The 18,770-nt window shown below is 30.8% G+C and overlaps 1 protein-coding gene across 1 annotated transcript; it reads left to right on the forward strand.

Annotated features, from left to right (window-relative positions):
* Positions 1-10,806: 10,806 nt before the first annotated feature.
* On the forward strand, positions 10,807-17,705 carry LOC143044216 (uncharacterized). The gene is made up of 4 exons (XM_076216141.1): positions 10,807-11,125; positions 13,223-13,318; positions 16,058-16,210; positions 17,250-17,705. The coding sequence occupies exons 1-4, from the start codon at positions 10,930-10,932 to the stop codon at positions 17,477-17,479; spliced, it is 675 nt and encodes a 224-aa protein (XP_076072256.1). The 5' UTR covers positions 10,807-10,929; the 3' UTR covers positions 17,480-17,705.
* Positions 17,706-18,770: the final 1,065 nt, after the last annotated feature.

An 18,770-nucleotide genomic window follows, 5' to 3' on the forward strand; every position in this document is an offset into this window, starting at 1 on the left:
CTTTAGTACTTGATTATATAAGCTTCATACTTGATTAGTATTTATATTAATTTCACATACTGTACATGTAAGTTTATACCCGCTGAAAAAGTCAGGAATTTGATGTTCAATAGTTGTCGTTTGTTGATGTGAATCATAAGTGTTTCTCGTTTTTCGTTTTTTTGTGTAAATTAGACCTGTGGTTTTCCTGTTTGAATGGTTTTACAATAGTAAATTTTGGAGCCCTTTATAGCTTGCTGTTCGGTGTGAGCCAATGCTCTGTGTAGAAGACCGTACATTGACCCATAATGGTTTACTTTTATAAATTGTTGCTTGGATGAAGACTCGACTCATTGGCACTCGTACCACATCTTCTATATCTATATTGACATATTCAAATCTGTATTCACCACAAACCCTAGACACAATAGCCCATACCGGTATTATAAATGTTTTTGTACAAAAATGCACCGAACAATGTTCTTTACCAACAGGATTTGTTTTAAAGGAAAGCCAAAGTTTTACTTAAAATAAAAATAAAAATACGAAGTTATGTGGTCTGTCACAGTGATTGTCAATGGGACAATACGAAGTTGTGTGGTTTGTCACAGTGATTGTCAATGAGACAATACGAAGTTGGGTGGTGTGTCAAAGTGATTGTCAATGAGGCAATACGAAGTTGTGAAGTGTGTCACAGTGATTGTCAATGAGACAATTCTCCACCAGATACTAAATGGACGTAGAAATTTTAACAACTAAAAGTAAAAAAATGTTAATTTACAAAAAAGATTGAATTTGATTTAAGAACGTTTTGTCTCCAACTTTTTGAATTACTCATCATATGCAAAAATCTATCAACGTTATCAGCTTCATGCATTTATGTTGGACAGCCTGATTCCTCTTACTTTAGTAGTGAACCTTTCTCCGTTTGTTTTTAAAATCCTGACTATTTAGTCTTAGATGCATGATTTTTTGTTAGTTGTTATTGGCTTTGAACTAGCAAACTAGGTTAGAGGAAGGGTTTAGATCCCGTTAACATGTTGAAATCTGCCACATACTGTATGTATGTGTCTGTCCTAAGTCAGGAGCCTGCAATTCAGTGGTTGTCGTTTATTGCTGTGTTATATATGATTTTCGTTCATTTGTTTGTATATCAATTAGGTTGTTAGTTTTCTCGTTTGAATTGTTTAACCATTTTGATATTGGTACCTTTAACAGCAAAAATCACAACTGTCTTTTTAAGCTAAATATAAAAAAAGTATTTACAAAAAATGAACGAAAAACAAATATGTAACACATAAACAAACGACAACCACTGAACTGCAGGCTCCTGATTTGGGACAGGAACATGAATATAGAATGTGGCGGGGTTAAACAAGTACATATCTGAGAGTACTCGCAGTTACTGACAGCTAGTTCAAAGCCACTTTCAACTAATAAAATAAATCATGCATCTAAGACTAAAAGTTTACTAGAAAACAGTTTGATTGTGTTGGTTTGGATTTTTGCAAGAGATTTATGCATTTTTATTTAAAATAGTTTGATCGAGCACTTTAAGTTGATTATTTTTTGTCTAGAAACAAGTAATATTCGCATTGAAATTGTTATCAAATGTGTATCGGGTTGTTGTCTCTTTGACACATTCCCCATTTCCATTCTCAATTTTATATTGATACATTCGGATTTGCCGGGTTTCAAGCACCGCCGAGGAGATTTAGTTTTTAATTTGCGTGAGAGTATCCAATTAACTGGTTAATCTAAATGGTCAACGTTACATATGACGTGGCTCTGTTAAATTTTGTATCACTTTATTACATACTTGTTTGTATTTACTGTATTTAAGATTATAACACAATCTTGACTCCTGTAACCCAAATTTTCACATTTTCACCTATTGTGTCTGTTTGTTTTGTTCACAAATCGTTGTCAATATAATGGAATTTTATGCGACAGTTATACAAGTGAGAGGTTTAGCTAGCTATAAAACCAGGTTTAATCCACCATTTTGTACATAAGAAAATGCCTGTGTACAAAGTCAGGAATATGACAGTTGTTATCCATTCGTTTGATGTGTTTGATGTGTTTGAGCTTTTGATTTTGCCATTTTATTAGGAACTTTCCGTTTTGGATTTTCCTCGAAGTTCGTAAATTTTGTGATTTAACTTTTCGCCACTGCTGTTGTTTACTATTGTTAGTCACCAAGACAACAAGGGAGTCAGTGTTTTGTACAATTGTATATTTTTATATATTTAAATCTAGCTAAAGTAAAAGTTAATTCTCCCGATTCACAAATGTTCTTTAATCATTTTGTTATTTCATTGTTGCTCAGCTTTCCAAATATTCGCATTCCAGCACTAATGATGTAGTAACATTTTTGGATTGTTTATAAAACCATCAAGTTAACATCGATGACATCACCCCGTATAACCCCGATACAAATGAAACCGGACGTTGACGCGTTCGAAGCGATAATCAGGACAATATTTAGGATGACAACAATTTCGAATGCCTCTCTAGAACTTATTTGAGTATAAATAACTATGTCAATGTGCATGCTAGTTTATTTATTCAATTATACAATTGTTGTTAGTTTTAGATATTGCATAGAACGTTTGATAAAACTGCTAGATGCAAAACGCACAGACATGCTGCAATTTCATACGTTTTATGAGATAAACAATGCTGAATATCTTTTCGTGCATACACCTTTGCGTATTGATACCTTAAGCAATAACAAATAACTATACTTTGAATTACTACGTGCCTTCAAATGTTCCCTAGAACTAAGAATAAACGCAATATCATAGTAAATAAGTTTTCTCTTACTGTATTGTTCGTTCCACTAAATGTGTCGCGTTCGTTGTGCGTTTTTAAAAATCACTGTACAGTTCGTTGACAAAAACCGTCACAAATCACTTTCTTGTCAAGGTATCCGAGATGATGGCGACCCCTTTTTTTGTATTTTATTGTAAATGTTTATCCGTTGAATTAGTCAAAATAGTTGAACTTAAATCACCAGTCACCCAAAGCCAAAATTGCAGTGTTTAACCAGCGTACATCTGATAGAAATGTTTCTATTGAAAATTGGGACTTTCAACGTAATTCCAGATGAAATGAACAGTTAATAAATATATTCCAAAGGAAATAAAGTTTCAAAAAGTATAGAACAGTCATTCAAACATTAATCACTTCCTTTTCACAATCTGAGGCTCTTCCAAATTCTGATGTTGGTCCAAATTCGCATACACGAAAGCAGACATAGGAGCTCATTGAACTTAGTTTGCCGAATGCCTTAGATGGCATTCCAACTGCTTTATCTATGGGTGTTTTTTTTTTTTTTTTTTTTTTTTTTTTTTTTTTTTTTTTTTTTTTTTTTTTTTTTTTTTTACATATAAAGCTTTTTAGATGTGGTGTGATGGCCAGTGATACAACTTTCCACCAAAGTTTAAATGAAGTGGTGAATAAAGCTATTATTATAGTTCAATGTACAACATTTTACAGTGAGGAAAACCTATACCATATAGTTGGCTATAAAAGACACCAATATAAAAAAATATGTGAAAAAAATAAAAACGAGAAAACTAACGGTTATTTATTTATAACTTATGGATTATTTATCAAAGAAAAAAAAATAAGACAGATCTATATAACCTATGTTATACAGGCCCATGACGTAGGACCGACACGAAAAAAATGCGGCGGGATTAAACATGTGAGCCCCCAACCCTCTCCTTAACCTGGGAGACTGGTGTAACAGCACAACTTATAAAAAAAACATCAAAAAAAACCTGTACAGTTGCAATTGGCTCAACTCAAAATGTCGTTACAAGGCACAAAAACAATATACATAAAATATCGACAAAGGAGTAATTGTAGTAACTGATAGTTATTTCAAAGCGAATTAAAACTAAGAGGTAAATCATGTATCTAAAGTATTAGTCACTGAATATGTTCCAGACTGTATGAGTATTTGGACCGTACGCGTACGGTCTGGGCCGTATGCGTACTTTTTCAAAATACTGATACGGTCGGACCATACGCGTACGGTCTGACTAATATTAAGAAGTATACATAACATATCGACAAAGGACGAATGGGAATATACGATCCAATGTCTCGTGTACTTTACGAACCCTTGAAAAACTTTTTGAGAGGTCCATAAATGGCCTGTTGAAAGGCAACATTTGTGTCCTTATTCAATGATACCTCATTTTATCCAGTGGCAGTCCAAACTTCCCTGACGTAATTCCGGAGGGCCTCCTTCCAGGACCTACATGTAGTATCTGTTTCTACTTTGTGGGTCCAGAAATTGTTAAGTGTCAACTGTGAAACGTTTCAATTTTTTATTGATAACTATTAAGACATGATAGAAGAAACAAAGCAAATGTCTAAGGTTAGGTTGATGATTGATGCTTTGCTCAATTGCATAATTTACCGATGACACCAAAGGTAACAGGGAAATATAAATATGGTCCTTTTGGTCTTCTCCGAAATAAGTCAAAATTTGAATGAAATGCATATGGATGGGTATAGACTTTAATGTACTTAAAGTACCAGAATTACCAATCATGTAGATTTTGGCATCACAGTAGAAAGACTGTAATGTTCGAGGAAACTAAGCATAATCTGTATACCTTAAAAATTAAACAAACAAAAAAAAACATAATCGAAGAAAGCATTTCCGTTAATATTAGGAAGTATCTCTTCATATTTATATTTTTACATTAAAGAAACTGTATTACTATTGACGGCTATAAGTTACATGCTCATTGTATACACATATTCTCTAGCCTTAATGTAACTCTATTGTAATCTATAACCCCCTTGGACCCGCCTCTGAGATTCAGGCCAAAAGCCTATAATCCATTAATTGTTTTTGATTGCCGTCTACATCAAAAAGAAGATGTGATATTGAAACAACTCTTCGCAAGAGACCAGACGACACAAAAATGAACAACTATAGGTCCCCGTACGTCCTTCAACAATGAACAAAGCCCATACCGCATAAGCAGCTAAAAAATCACACAGAAATGACAAATGTAAAACAATTCATAAGAGAAAACTAACAGCCTAATTTTGGCACAAAATAGTGAACACAAAAATATATATAACCACTGATTACAAGCTCCTGGCTTTAGACATGCACACACAGAATATGGCGGGATTAAACATGTTAGCGGGCACCTAACCCACCCCTAACCGTACATTGACTGTCGTATGGTAAACATTGTCTAAAATGCTATCAAATTAGATATTCGGACGTGTGTATATGTATGCTTAGTCATATTTGCATCTGTCGAGTTAATGTATTTCTACCAATTCAACTTTCGTATGTACATAAGGATTTTTTTTTTTTTACATGTACAAAATACCTCCAAGAGTGTTTCGACAATACAACGGATATTATGGGTTGCTGTCTGCATGTTATGGTTGTAAATTATTTATTTTTTAAACATGCATATTGGTTATAATCATATCAAAGCATAATTTCATACACGCAAAATTCATTGACAAACGCAATATTGTGTCAACGAAGCGTACAGTATAAAAAGGTGTAATGACAACGAAGTGTACACAACATGAAAATAAAGACACTTTAAAACGTGTATTTTTTTGCTTCTAGACACAACACAAACATACGACCTTTATAAGTTTGTTAATTTTAACTATGAAATTTACAAAAATGTATGTTATAAAAACTATGAGGTACAAGAGACATTAAGTTTTGAATATTTAAAAATACCAAGCACGTTTTATCATTGATATCGTCGTGCGTTGTTTGATGTTTGTATATAAAAATTCCTCATATTTGAAAAACCTTTTAGTAACTAATGAGTATTATGGCAAAGAATATATTGGAGCAAAATATCCGAAGAATAGATATTGGATTTTCTTTAAAAGTATCAATTTCTTACTGTCTGAACTCAGTGTTATACGATGTGTTCGATTCGAACGCGTCAACGTCCGGTTTCATTTGTATCGGGGTTATACAGGGTGGACATGTTTATTTTGATATTTAAGAATTTCAAACAACGAAAAAGTCACGGCTGGTAATCTACACACGCAGAACATTTGGTTCTGCAATGAAAACCGTGAGAGGATTTTCCGGTTGTGCTTGAGTGGAGTAATTTTCACCGCTTCAAAAGGTATGTACATTTCTAAATCTCAATTTTCTTATTCAACTGATCAAAATATTGAAAATCAGAGAATGCTATGCTGTGGTGAATACTTTAACGAAGAGATACATGTGTCATTTACCGTTGTACGTAGAGTTGAACTCCTACAAAATCAGTTGCACCGTGAGAAATTGCCTTAAAAAGTGACATTTCAATTTTGAAATGGTTTTATTTACAGACTAACAAGTTCAAATTTAGTTTTTTTTAGGGCAAAGGGTATGAATGTTGTTTTGGCGGCGTGTACGCTGTCCGGTGTTGATAGACGTCTGAATAATTCTAAAAACTACATTTTTTCATTAAGTCATGCGTGAGAGGATCGGTTCTGATTGAGGACATCGTGAATGCGTGAGGGGAAGTACAAATCATATTTTTATATTTAAGCTATGAGTCGTTGAAACTTACCTAAATAAGGCAACATTGTTCATGAAAAAAACAGTGCTTAGAGAAAAATTTATGAGATTGAATTATAAAATAAATTGTGGGAACCTAGGTTTAATAATATGTTTCAGGAAGAATAAAAAGAAAAAGTGTTGTCAATGATAACCAAAAATACTGGAGAGATGTTGGTGAGTATCTCATTCGTCTGGATTCGTCCTTTTCAAACTACTCAACAATGTCCAAAAACAGGTCGAATGCAATGGTGTTTAAAAGGAAAACGTCCACTCTGTACTAATGAAAAAAACAATCAAAAATCTTTCCCTTTTCCCTACAACTGAGAGTTTATCTAAAGCACTTTGAAAAACTTTATATTCTTCCTCAAGGTCTTCCGTGTGGTCTTTATCGTGGTCTACTACGTGGTCTTCTTCTATGTCTTCTTCTATATCTTCTTCGTTGTCTAATACATGCTCTTCCTTATGGTCTTCCTCGAGATTATCTTGGCTTTCATCGATGTTCGTGAATAATAAATTCTGTTGATCTGCCATTTTTGTTTCGAAAATTTCGTGATTTTGGGTGAACAGATTACGTCTAATATATATAGGTATTGAAGTTTTGATCGGCGATATACTTTTCTTAAATATATGTGGTGATCTCTGTGACGTATATTTGACGACAGGACTACTCCAAGAGGGTTTAGTTCGCATCGAGGGCGGGGATAACTTGTATCTCCATGGCTTTTTGTAGAGATTCAATTTCAGTCCTCTTTTCCTTTTTCCTTTGAACAATGGCATTTTTTTAAATTGAACAAACAATTAATAGTTTGATTTCATTGAATCAGTGATCAGTTTTTATCTATTAAAATATTAGGATAAATCTGTGCTTTTAATCAGCATTGATCACATTTATTGAGTCAACAAAAGTCACAAAGCCAATGATTAAAAAAAATGTTTGTTCTTCCCCTCACGCATTACCGATGTCCTCAATCAGAACCGATCCCCTTAACGCATGACTTAATGAAAAAAATGTATTTTTTGGAAATACTAAGACGTCTATCAACACCGGACAGCGTACACGCCGCCGAAAACAAAATTCATACCCATTACCCGAAAAAAACCTTAATTTGAACTTGTAGGTCTGTAAATAGAACCAATAACAAAATTGAAATGTCACTTTTTAAGGCAATTTCTCGTGGTGCAACTGATTTTGTAGGAGTTCAACTCTACGTACAACAGTAAATGATACATGTATCTCTTCGTTAAAGTATTCACCACAGCATAGTATTCTCTGATTTTCAATATGTTGATCAGTTGAATAAGAAAATTGAGATTTAGAAATGTACATACCTTTTGAAGCGGTGAAAATTACTCCACTCAAGCACAACCGGAAAATCCTCTCACGGTTTTCATTGCAGAACCAAATGTTCTGCGTGTGTAGATTACCAGCCGTGAAATTTAGATTTGCAAAATCATGAGGTTCAGTCTCCTCCGCAAGCAATTTATGGTTCCGGTTTTAATTCTATCAATTACGGGAATTTGTTTATTGCTGTACGTTGCCATTGACTAGTTCATACTGCGGGACGAATTAAACTTGGAATGCTATTGCAATCGCCATGGTTCTTAATTTTGACTTTCATAAAATTGTTATTACTAATCTGAAGTATTCAAAGAGAGATAAGTCATGTCTTATGATAAAAAAAAATTCGTAAACCGTTATGGGAATATTATAAATTCTGTAGAAGAAAGCGAATCGAGCCGGTTCGAAATGTTATTATATTGTGCTGGAAGTACCAATATATCTATTTTATATTTTATTGGAAATCTTACCACTTATACTTAGTTTAAATTGGCTACTCTGGTTTTCGTTAATTCGTCAAGCCGAAGTTTATTATTGAGCTTTTGTTTATCACTGAGCGTCCGTCGTTCGTAACCTTTTTCAAGGGGGTTCTCCAATTCACTAAAACAATTAAAACCGAACTTGACACGATAATGGATTGGGTCTTTGGGTATCAAGGTTAGTAAAAATTACAACACAAAGTTGAAACACTAAATTTGCTCCGACTTAGTGACTAATAAGTTATACTGCATGTAGGAAAGGACATCGCGTATCAATGCAAGTTACAACCCAAAATGAAAAAAAAACATGAAAAAAAGTAACTGATCAGCGCTTTTATTGCTGCTCTTCATTTCGAAGTCAGGTTTCTTTATTCCAACATTATCCGATGATAAATTCAATGCTTGTATTCAAAATTCAGTCACGCTATCATGTTTATGGAATTGATCTGGGACGTCATTGATTTTTAAAGATATTTAATCATTTAATCATTGAATATTTTGTTTATTTTGAGATCGTCCCTCGGTTTAAAGAAATCCGATTATCCCTACGAACAAAAGACAAAAATGTAAGATATATCCTAGCGTCTATTGTAATATTTTAAAACACTATTCATTGATACGATTAAAGGCGTAAATATTTCCGCTTAAAATCTGTGTATTACATTTTACTATTTATACATGACTATAAATTCAATTTGAGTTGGAATGTCATTCAAACTGTCGTGACAGACTACATGTGACATAGCAATATAGAATAACCACCGCACATATTTATAATGTAATAGTACAGTGAAATGAGAGAATAATGTACCAATCTACACACTGTCATACAGAAATTAACAAATAGCAGGGGCGGAACAAGACATTTTCAAAAGGGGGTTCCCAACTCAGGATAACTTGAAAAGAGGGAATCCAACTATATGTTCCCATTCAAATGCATTAATCGTTCAATAACATGGGTTTCAATCCCTCCTCCCCCTCCCTTTGATCATCCAATCAATATTACATTTAAATAGCGAACTGACCTTTCCACTGATGAATTTAGTGATCATATTGATCCTACCCTGAAAAAAATGTAAATTAAATTATTTTAACAAAAGTGAAGATTTGCATTACTGTATATTACATGAGCAATACATGAAAAAAATAAGACATAGTTTTGCTAATTATTTAAAAGTTTAGATTTTTATAAACGCGTATTGATTCCGAACTGTACAGTTGAAAAAAAAAATAATCTTATTTTATATATTTATATTAAATTTAAAAGACAAAAGACAAAAGACAGTACCAGGTCTAAGAGTACCAGCTGCCAGCACGCGATAACAAGAGTAACACTAAATTTTGTTATCTCAAATATCTTAATATCATAGATTTCAATCCTATTACATGTAAGACCCTTGAGAACTTACTTAAAAATAATTCATTATCTGTGAGTAAATGTAATTTAAAAGTCAAAATTAGATAAACGTAAACGAAAAGACCACATGTACTTCTTTTGATAAAACTTTTCGCTTTTCATCATCCCCAAGTTTTTTCCTGAAGCTAGGAATATGATCCAATAATTATAGAAATTGTATCTTAAAGATAAATAGAGTTGTGATTCAACTGTTATAATGGCTTGATTGTATCGTGCGTAATATCCAGTGGCATATATTTAAACATATACTTGACTATTTGGAGGGTTGAGCTGTATTTCTTTAACCATTAAAGCTTTGTCACAGAAAAGGTTTCAAACCTTGGATTTACGAAAATTAATCGTATGAACATAAAAATCCAAGCCAAGTCTGACTATACTTCTACTATTTTTTTCACGAAAGTCTGCTTTTAAACTTTAAATTGAATTAAGTTAAAAACACCACTAATAACATCAACATCACATCATGGGGGGGGGGGGGGGGGAACACACATACACAGATTCATATACACTATATTGTGTTCCTGTTGGGGATTTGTATTTCGTAACAAAGAAAGAAAGAATAAATAATATGAGAAGAACACCATTTATTATTTTGATCTTCATTTTTATGCTGTTCCACTTGTTCTTTAACAATTAACACACCGTCCACTGGCGATACACATAGACTTACTACATGTACTTCCTTCAACAAAAATAGACTATTTTCTTAAATTTATTGAGGAAGCTTTTGGCAGTTAAGCCCTATTTAATTGTTTTAATGTCAGTCAGTATAACGTATGACTGTGCATACGATGAACGCCTGTTTTGATTCAAACTTAAACTAAAATTTTATGTAATAGCTCGTAAATATCAATGAAATTGATTTTTAATAAATTATGAAAGACATTCCAATCGCACTATAGTACAGGTAGATAATCACTTAAATCATAATTCAACGCTTTCTGTCTCTTTTACCTTTTGAGAAAATCCCTTGATTGCTTTTAACACAGGTATTAATAGGTAAACCGGTTGACAGTATAGGTTTTTCTTTACTCATTATTTAGAAATGGCCGCTCCCAGTACGAGCTGAGACTTGTGGTCATATTTTTCGAAATTTTTCGTTTTCTTCCATTATTTGTCAACAGGAATTATTGTAACGTTTCCAAAAATGGGTAAACATATGTGTGCTATTGCGGTGTCTGTTTTCTTCATGATTTCAGCTTTAGCTTTGACTTTGATTAGCATATACTTTGATTATTGGTATGAAGTTGATGCTGTAAATAATAGCAATACAACGATCAAAAATACATTTTCTTATCGATATGGAATGTGGAGAAAGTGTTACCTTTATGAAGTACCGTCAGGTATGTATACAAATATTTAGAATCAATTTATGGTTAAAAAAAATGATAATTTTTGTCATCAAGATATTTTACCTTTTCAGGGGCGGAGACAGTCATTTATAAGAGGGGGTTCCCAACCAAGGCTAAAAGGAAATTAGGAAAGTCGCATATCAGGAAAGTCGCCTCCCAAAACATCAATAATAATAATAATATAATAATAGGCTAAAAGGGGAGGGGTTCCATCTATATGTCCCCATTCAAATGCGTTGATCGGCAAAACAAGGGGAGTTTGAACCACCCTCCCCCCCTTTTTTTTTGGATTCGTCATGCACTGCTGTACATACTTATAATGAGATGTATACAAATATTTGTACGTGATAAATGGCTGAAAATTGAAAATTAATTTAGTAAGTATAAGTAAAGTTATAATATAAATTGAACACGAGTACTGTGTCCTTATTTCTAACTAATTCTTTCAAAAAAGTTCTACTTCATTTGCTTGGGATGTGAATAATGGAATGTTGAGGATAAATGTTTCATTTTCACATTTACAGCGATTATGATAATTTGATTTCAAATTGAAGATTCAAATCACGAATTTCTTAGACCCTTATAATTCCCAATAAATATTTAATCATCATTTTAAAGGAAGGTTTTTGATCGTCTGTATTCTCAAAATATTTCATTTTTATTTCCACTAAGAGGATTTTGTTCTTTTCTAATAACATTGTGATTTAAATTAAGCAATTCTTACTGTCAACTATTAATACTAAATTTCATATACTAGACACACCCATTTTGGGAAGTTTGTTCAACTTTAAATAAGTGTCAACATTGGTATTAACGAATATTGAAAGAAAAGATAACAAGCTCTTGAACAGTGTTGAAAAATAATGCATAAATGAAAGTTCAGACCGAGGATATTTATATAGTTTTACAATTGTACTTCAGTATACTAATTCTTGATCAGACCGACCCCACACTCAAACCCAATTTAGATTGTATCGACTCAGTTTGAGTGTTATGTTTACGAGACTGTTACTAAAGAAGTTAACAATAGATACAGTTTTGTCAAATTTCCTTTGTCATATAAACACTATGCATACGTGTAATTTGCAAACCAGTGTAATTATAGGTTATTGTGGAGGAGAATGATTAATTACTGGTAGTTTGATTTTACAGGTAAAAACAGTTGACAGAAAAAAACGTATTCTTAATAATTTGTGGTTAGACATAAGTATAATATGCATTAATTTGCAGTTGGAACAGACAAGTGTACTTTATAAAACATGTTATTTATAAATTTATTAACGACAAACTGTTCTATTTCCTACTTTTTATACATGTATTTTGTAAATATATGTTCGTTGTTATACATGCATTGTTTTACATTTACGTATGTTGTTATACGTATGTACAAACATGTACTTGTACCGGCCTTGATTATCTATAAACGTTTCCCTACATGCTAAACATGCTAAAAGAATTCAAAACAAAACACTATAAAAGTTTGTTGGTTGTAATATGAAAAGAAGTGACTGGGTATTTGAGGAGGTACAAAAAAAAATGCTTTGTTTATATTTAGTGTTTGATGCTCAAAACTTCAAAATTTGAAAGCCAATTAAGATTGTATAAATATATAAGATACAAACCTGAAACCGTAAATCTCGTGTAATATATTTTAATATATATGGTCCTGGTACAAATATTCTTTATTTCACAATGAATGCAAAGTATATTTAAGCTTTTGTATGAAACCAAACATGATATGTACACGAAACTATACACGATAATGACTAGCAAACACAAAATAAGGATTCACGATAAATAAATATGCAGACTTTAATAAAGAAGATGCGGGAATGTACGAGAAGTCGCAAAAAGGGAAGCATTGCACACATAATGAAGACAGTAGATATATATAACAAAAAACAAACAAAACAGTACACGGGGAAACCTGTGGTCAAAAGAACAAAACAAAAAACAAAAACAAAAACAAAAAAAAAAAACATCAGTCTAGAAACAAAATTTATCGAATAACAACACACAACCCAAAACATGTTAAATAAAGAATCTTATATTGTTTTTATCCAATGTGTTACACTCTTTATTTTTCAGCCGAAGAAAGAGTGAGATATGAGAAATGTGTGTATACATACGAAGATTTGATTCCAAGGAAAGAACCAGAGGATTCCGATGGTATAAGATATCTTCGTAAGTACATTTCTTTCTTTGAAGCCGTAACTAATATTATGGTGCCTGTATGAATTATTTTACACATACAGTATAGCTTACCAATGTACTTTAGTGAAGTTTTGACAATGACTAGAAAAGGGAAAGGGGATCAACAGAAAATACATTTAAATTAATAAAACTGTTGATGAAATAGTATAAGAAGTCTACTTCAGTGTCAGTAAATCAGGTTATATGTACTTATGAAGTATGTTTACATTCTGTAAGACTGAGCCATACAATTACGTAAATCAAAAGGCATCTTAAAACATTTGGACATTTTCAACTCCAGTATGTATATTGTCTTACGCGTTTAAGTATACAACAACTTCTACAAAAATTGAGTGAAATTCCGGCGATGCGAAAAGTGCATGGACAAAACGCAATGTTGCCTTCACGCTAAGAACTCCATGAGGAGTCGGGTGATGGCTTATTTCAATGCCAATTTAATTTTCCAGATCCTATTTAGTCGATAAATTACGTTATTTGTAATGTTTGAAATATTTTCTACTGGTCAATAAGCAATTTACTTATATTCTATAAATATTATAGACAATCATGTATAGACTGGTCAATTACACAGTGAACTAACTGTATGTGATTGTGTACTTTTCACTAGTATAGAAGCCGGGGGATATTAGACAAAAAAGATCTTTGTTTGCCTGTCACTTTCAGAAGTTTTCCTTCCCCACTTTTTCATTGCACCTTTACACCACTGCTTTTTAAAGTCGCGTGACATAAACTTCACGTTCTTATTTATACTTTAGACATGTGTAATAATTTTGAAGATGATAACTGGCAAAAAAATAAAACTGACTGTCTGTCTAAATGAAAACGATCCTTGTCATACAAACGATGAATCATCCAAAAAATGAATTCCGAAGTTTCAGGTCAAACATTGAACATTCCAATCATGAATGTTATAAAACTACAATCATGAATGTTATAAAACATACAATCATGAATGTTATAAAACTACAATCATGAATGTTATAAAACATACAATCATGAATGTTATAAAACATACAATCATGAATGTTATAAAACATACAATCATGAATGTTATAAAACTACAATCATGAATGTTATAAAACATACAATCATGAATGTTATAAAACATACAATCATGAATGTTATAAAACTACAATCATGAATGTTATAAAACATACAATCATGAATGTTATAAAACATACAATCATGAATGTTATAAAACATACAATCATGAATGTTATAAAACTACAATCATGAATGTTATAAAACATACAATCATGAATGTTATAAAACATACAATCATGAATGTTATAAAACATACAATCATGAATGTTATAAAACTACAATCATGAATGTTATAAAACATACAATCATGAATGTTATAAAACATACAATCATGAATGTTATAAAACATACAATCATGAATGTTATAAAACTACAATCATGAATGTTATAAAACATACAATCATGAATGTTATAAAACATACAATCATGAATGTTATAAAACATACAATCATGAATGTTATAAAACTACAATCATGAATGTTATAAAACATACAATCATGAATGTTATAATACATACAATCATGAATGTTATAAAACATACAATCATGAATGTTATAAAACTACAATCATGAATGTTATAAAAGATACAATCATGAATGTTATAAAACTACAATCATGAATGTTATAAAACATACAATCATGAATGTTATAAAACATACAATCATGAATGTTATAAAAGATACAATCATGAATGTTATAAAACTACAATCATGAATGTTATAAAACATACAATCATGAATGTTATAATACATACAATCATGAATGTTATAAAACATACAATCATGAATGTTATAAAACTACAATCATGAATGTTATAAAAGATACAATCATGAATGTTATAAAACTACAATCATGAATGTTATAAAACATACAATCATGAATGTTATAAAACTACAATCATGAATGTTATAAAACATACAATCATGAATGTTATAATACATACAATCATGAATGTTATAAAACATACAATCATGAATGTTATAAAACTACAATCATGAATGTTATAAAAGATACAATCATGAATGTTATAAAACTACAATCATGAATGTTATAAAACATACAATCATGAATGTTATAAAACTACAATCATGAATGTAAAAAAAATTCAATCATGAATGTTATAAAACTACAATCATACAATCATGAATGTTATAAAACTACAATCATGAATGTTATAAAACATACAATCATGAATGTTATAAAACTACAATCATGAATGTTATAAAACATACAATCATGAATGTTATAAAAGATACAATCATGAATGTTATAAAACTACAATCATGAATGTTATAAAAGATACAATCATGAATGTTATAAAAGATACAATCATGAATGTTATAAAACTACAATCATGAATGTTATAAAACTACAATCATGAATGTTATAATACATACAATCATGAATGTTATAATACATACAATCATGAATGTTTTAAAACATACAATCATGAATGTTATAAAATATACAATCATGAATCAGAATGTTATAAAACTACAATCATAAATGTTATAAAAGATACAATCATGAATGTTATAAAACATACAATCATGAATGTTATAAAATATACAATCATTAATCAGAATGTTATAAAACTACAATCATAAATGTTATAAAAGATACAATCATGAATGTTATAAAACATACAATCATGTTTCATTTCAGATTTAGAGAGATCATGGGTGGGATTGTTAATTACATGTGGGGCAATACAGATATTTGCAGTGTTAACAATGATTTGTGGATTGTGGCCATGTAGAAAGAATCCAAAGCGGTCATCTATATATTTAGCCAGTGCTATTCTGTTCTTGTTTGCAGGTAATTAACAATATCATATATTAGTACATAGTCTACAGTCAAAAACAGATATATAGAATGATATGTTTCACGGCGACACTTATTTGTGATAGTACTTTAAACATTGACATTGAATAGTTTTGAAGAAGAAAACAGAGATTTTGACAAGAATCATTTAGATTTAAAAAGAAATATTTATGAATTGATATATGTATAGTGTTGTTAACGGCCTTCTCACTTTTTGAATCATCATATGGCTTCTCCTAAACATTTAATGATAGAGTGCCACGCTTTCTGTCACATTAAACCTTAACACCAACTCGAGTTTTCCGTAGTTAATGGCCTCTTTTTCCATTTAATGGCAATCCAAATTTATTACTTTATCAATTTAACTAGCACTTAATATTAACATCTGGATGTATATCGGGTTTTCGTTTGTCGGATTGCAGCCTCAACTACAACATCTTTTTATATTCTTTATTGCAAAATTACACCCATACGGGTCAAGCAATACAATAAAACAATAATTTTTACAATACAATACAATACAATACAATACAATACAATACAATACAATACAATACAATACAATACAATACAGTACAAAATACAATACAATACAATACAATACAATGTAATACAATACAATACAATACAATGGAATATAATACAATACAATACAATATACAATACAATATACAATACAATACAATATACAATACAATATAATACAATAATACAATACAATATACCATACAATATACAATACAATACAATACAATACAATACAATACAATAATACAATACAATACAATGTAATACAATACAATATATAGAATAATAGAACATATTACAGTTCAATTATAAATGTATGTTAACATATTCTAATCCAAAATGCCTACATACAAAGAACATAAAAAATACTCTAAAAATAACGATTTTTATAATCAATGCTTGTACAAAACATATATAAGTGAACAAATATATAGTATACATTTGTAAAGATTCTTACTCCTGATGTATGTACAATATATATTTAATTCTTATTTTATTATTTCAGCAATGGCAGGTGTAGCCAGTAACGTATGTTTCATGGCATTACGAGATTTAGATGAGAATAAAAACTATATTTATCCTGCAAAAACAGAGATAAAATATGACTGGACATTCATGACGTCATGGGTTGGAACTGGACTGTGCTTTATCTTAGCCTTTATGTATATATGTCTATTATGTGTGGACTATGATGATGTCAATGAAACTGGAAAATATTCAACATTCTCAGAATAGATCTCGCCTAAGTTCGGCAAAGTATAACCAGTACTTATAATACTCTATGTGGATATAGGGAGAGTGTTCATGTCCACAGACTATTTGCTTACTTAAATGTGAATCTCGATAATTGTTGTTGTCAAATTGCATTCATTTTAAAATCACATTGTATCAATGGTAAAATATTTTTAACCTGTAATTTTACCTTTTAAAATTTACGTTTAGGTATGGGTGCAATTTGCATCACTTTTATATGTAGTAAAATTTATGTTTTAAAATTGTTTTTTTAACCTGGGCTCATAAAATATAAGCGGTGTCGGGTGTCAACAAAATACATGTATTGTAATACAGAAGAAGTGTTTCATTAACAATTTTGTAACTATTACAGTCCAACAACGGGTATGGTAAATTATTAAGATCACTAAGATGAAACATCACAACTGCCAAAGATCCCGAGCATCCAGGCAACCAACAATGGATATACAAATATTCATATTATAAGAAGCATTATCATTTCACTGGAGTTTATTACTTGACCAAAGACTAATTAAACAGTATTATCTTACATTTTATACCTTGTAGACTTTTAAAACGAAAACGTTATTTGAAAAGCATATAAACTAAAGCATTGAGAATGTCGCAGTGACCTTTAAATGTCACGTGGGACTTTTTTTGTACATTGATGAACTGCAATCTCAAAATCTTGGACGGGACATAGGTAATAAAAAATACTTTTAAGATTTGAATGATAATAGATTATATACAATTGTCTACAACCTGATTTACAATACATATTACACTTATATTTTATAAAAAAGTGTGATAGATTTGTTAAGTGTACTTATTACATTATTTGTACTTATATATATACAGTGGCAATGAAAAACAAGTTAGGCTATGGAAAAAACAGGGTAGGGTGGGGAGACAACTGGGATAGAAGTGTTCGAGGTCATGCGATTAAACAATTATCTATTCAATCGATCGTTGAGTCCACCCATAATTTAAGAATATAGAATAGAATGTTATAAAACATGCATGACAGTTCAAAGATTAAACCGTGTTGATAGAAAACAGCAGTGTCTTGAAATCCATTGATGTTGCTAATTCAAAGATGTATTTTATTTTATTTTTAAGTTGTACGAAGCAATATATATACATATACATGTGATAATGTTTGATTTTGTTTATCATCATATATGCACTAATTTAACTTTATATATATTTTCATTAAAAGTATAATAAATAAAAGTGTAAATCTTATATGCAGACATTTTATTTTAAATTTTATTCTAGCCCGTAGCTAAGTTGG

The sequence above is a fragment of the Mytilus galloprovincialis genome, chromosome 9 (assembly GCF_965363235.1).
Source record: "Mytilus galloprovincialis chromosome 9, xbMytGall1.hap1.1, whole genome shotgun sequence".
Lineage (NCBI taxonomy): Eukaryota > Metazoa > Mollusca > Bivalvia > Mytilida > Mytilidae > Mytilus > Mytilus galloprovincialis.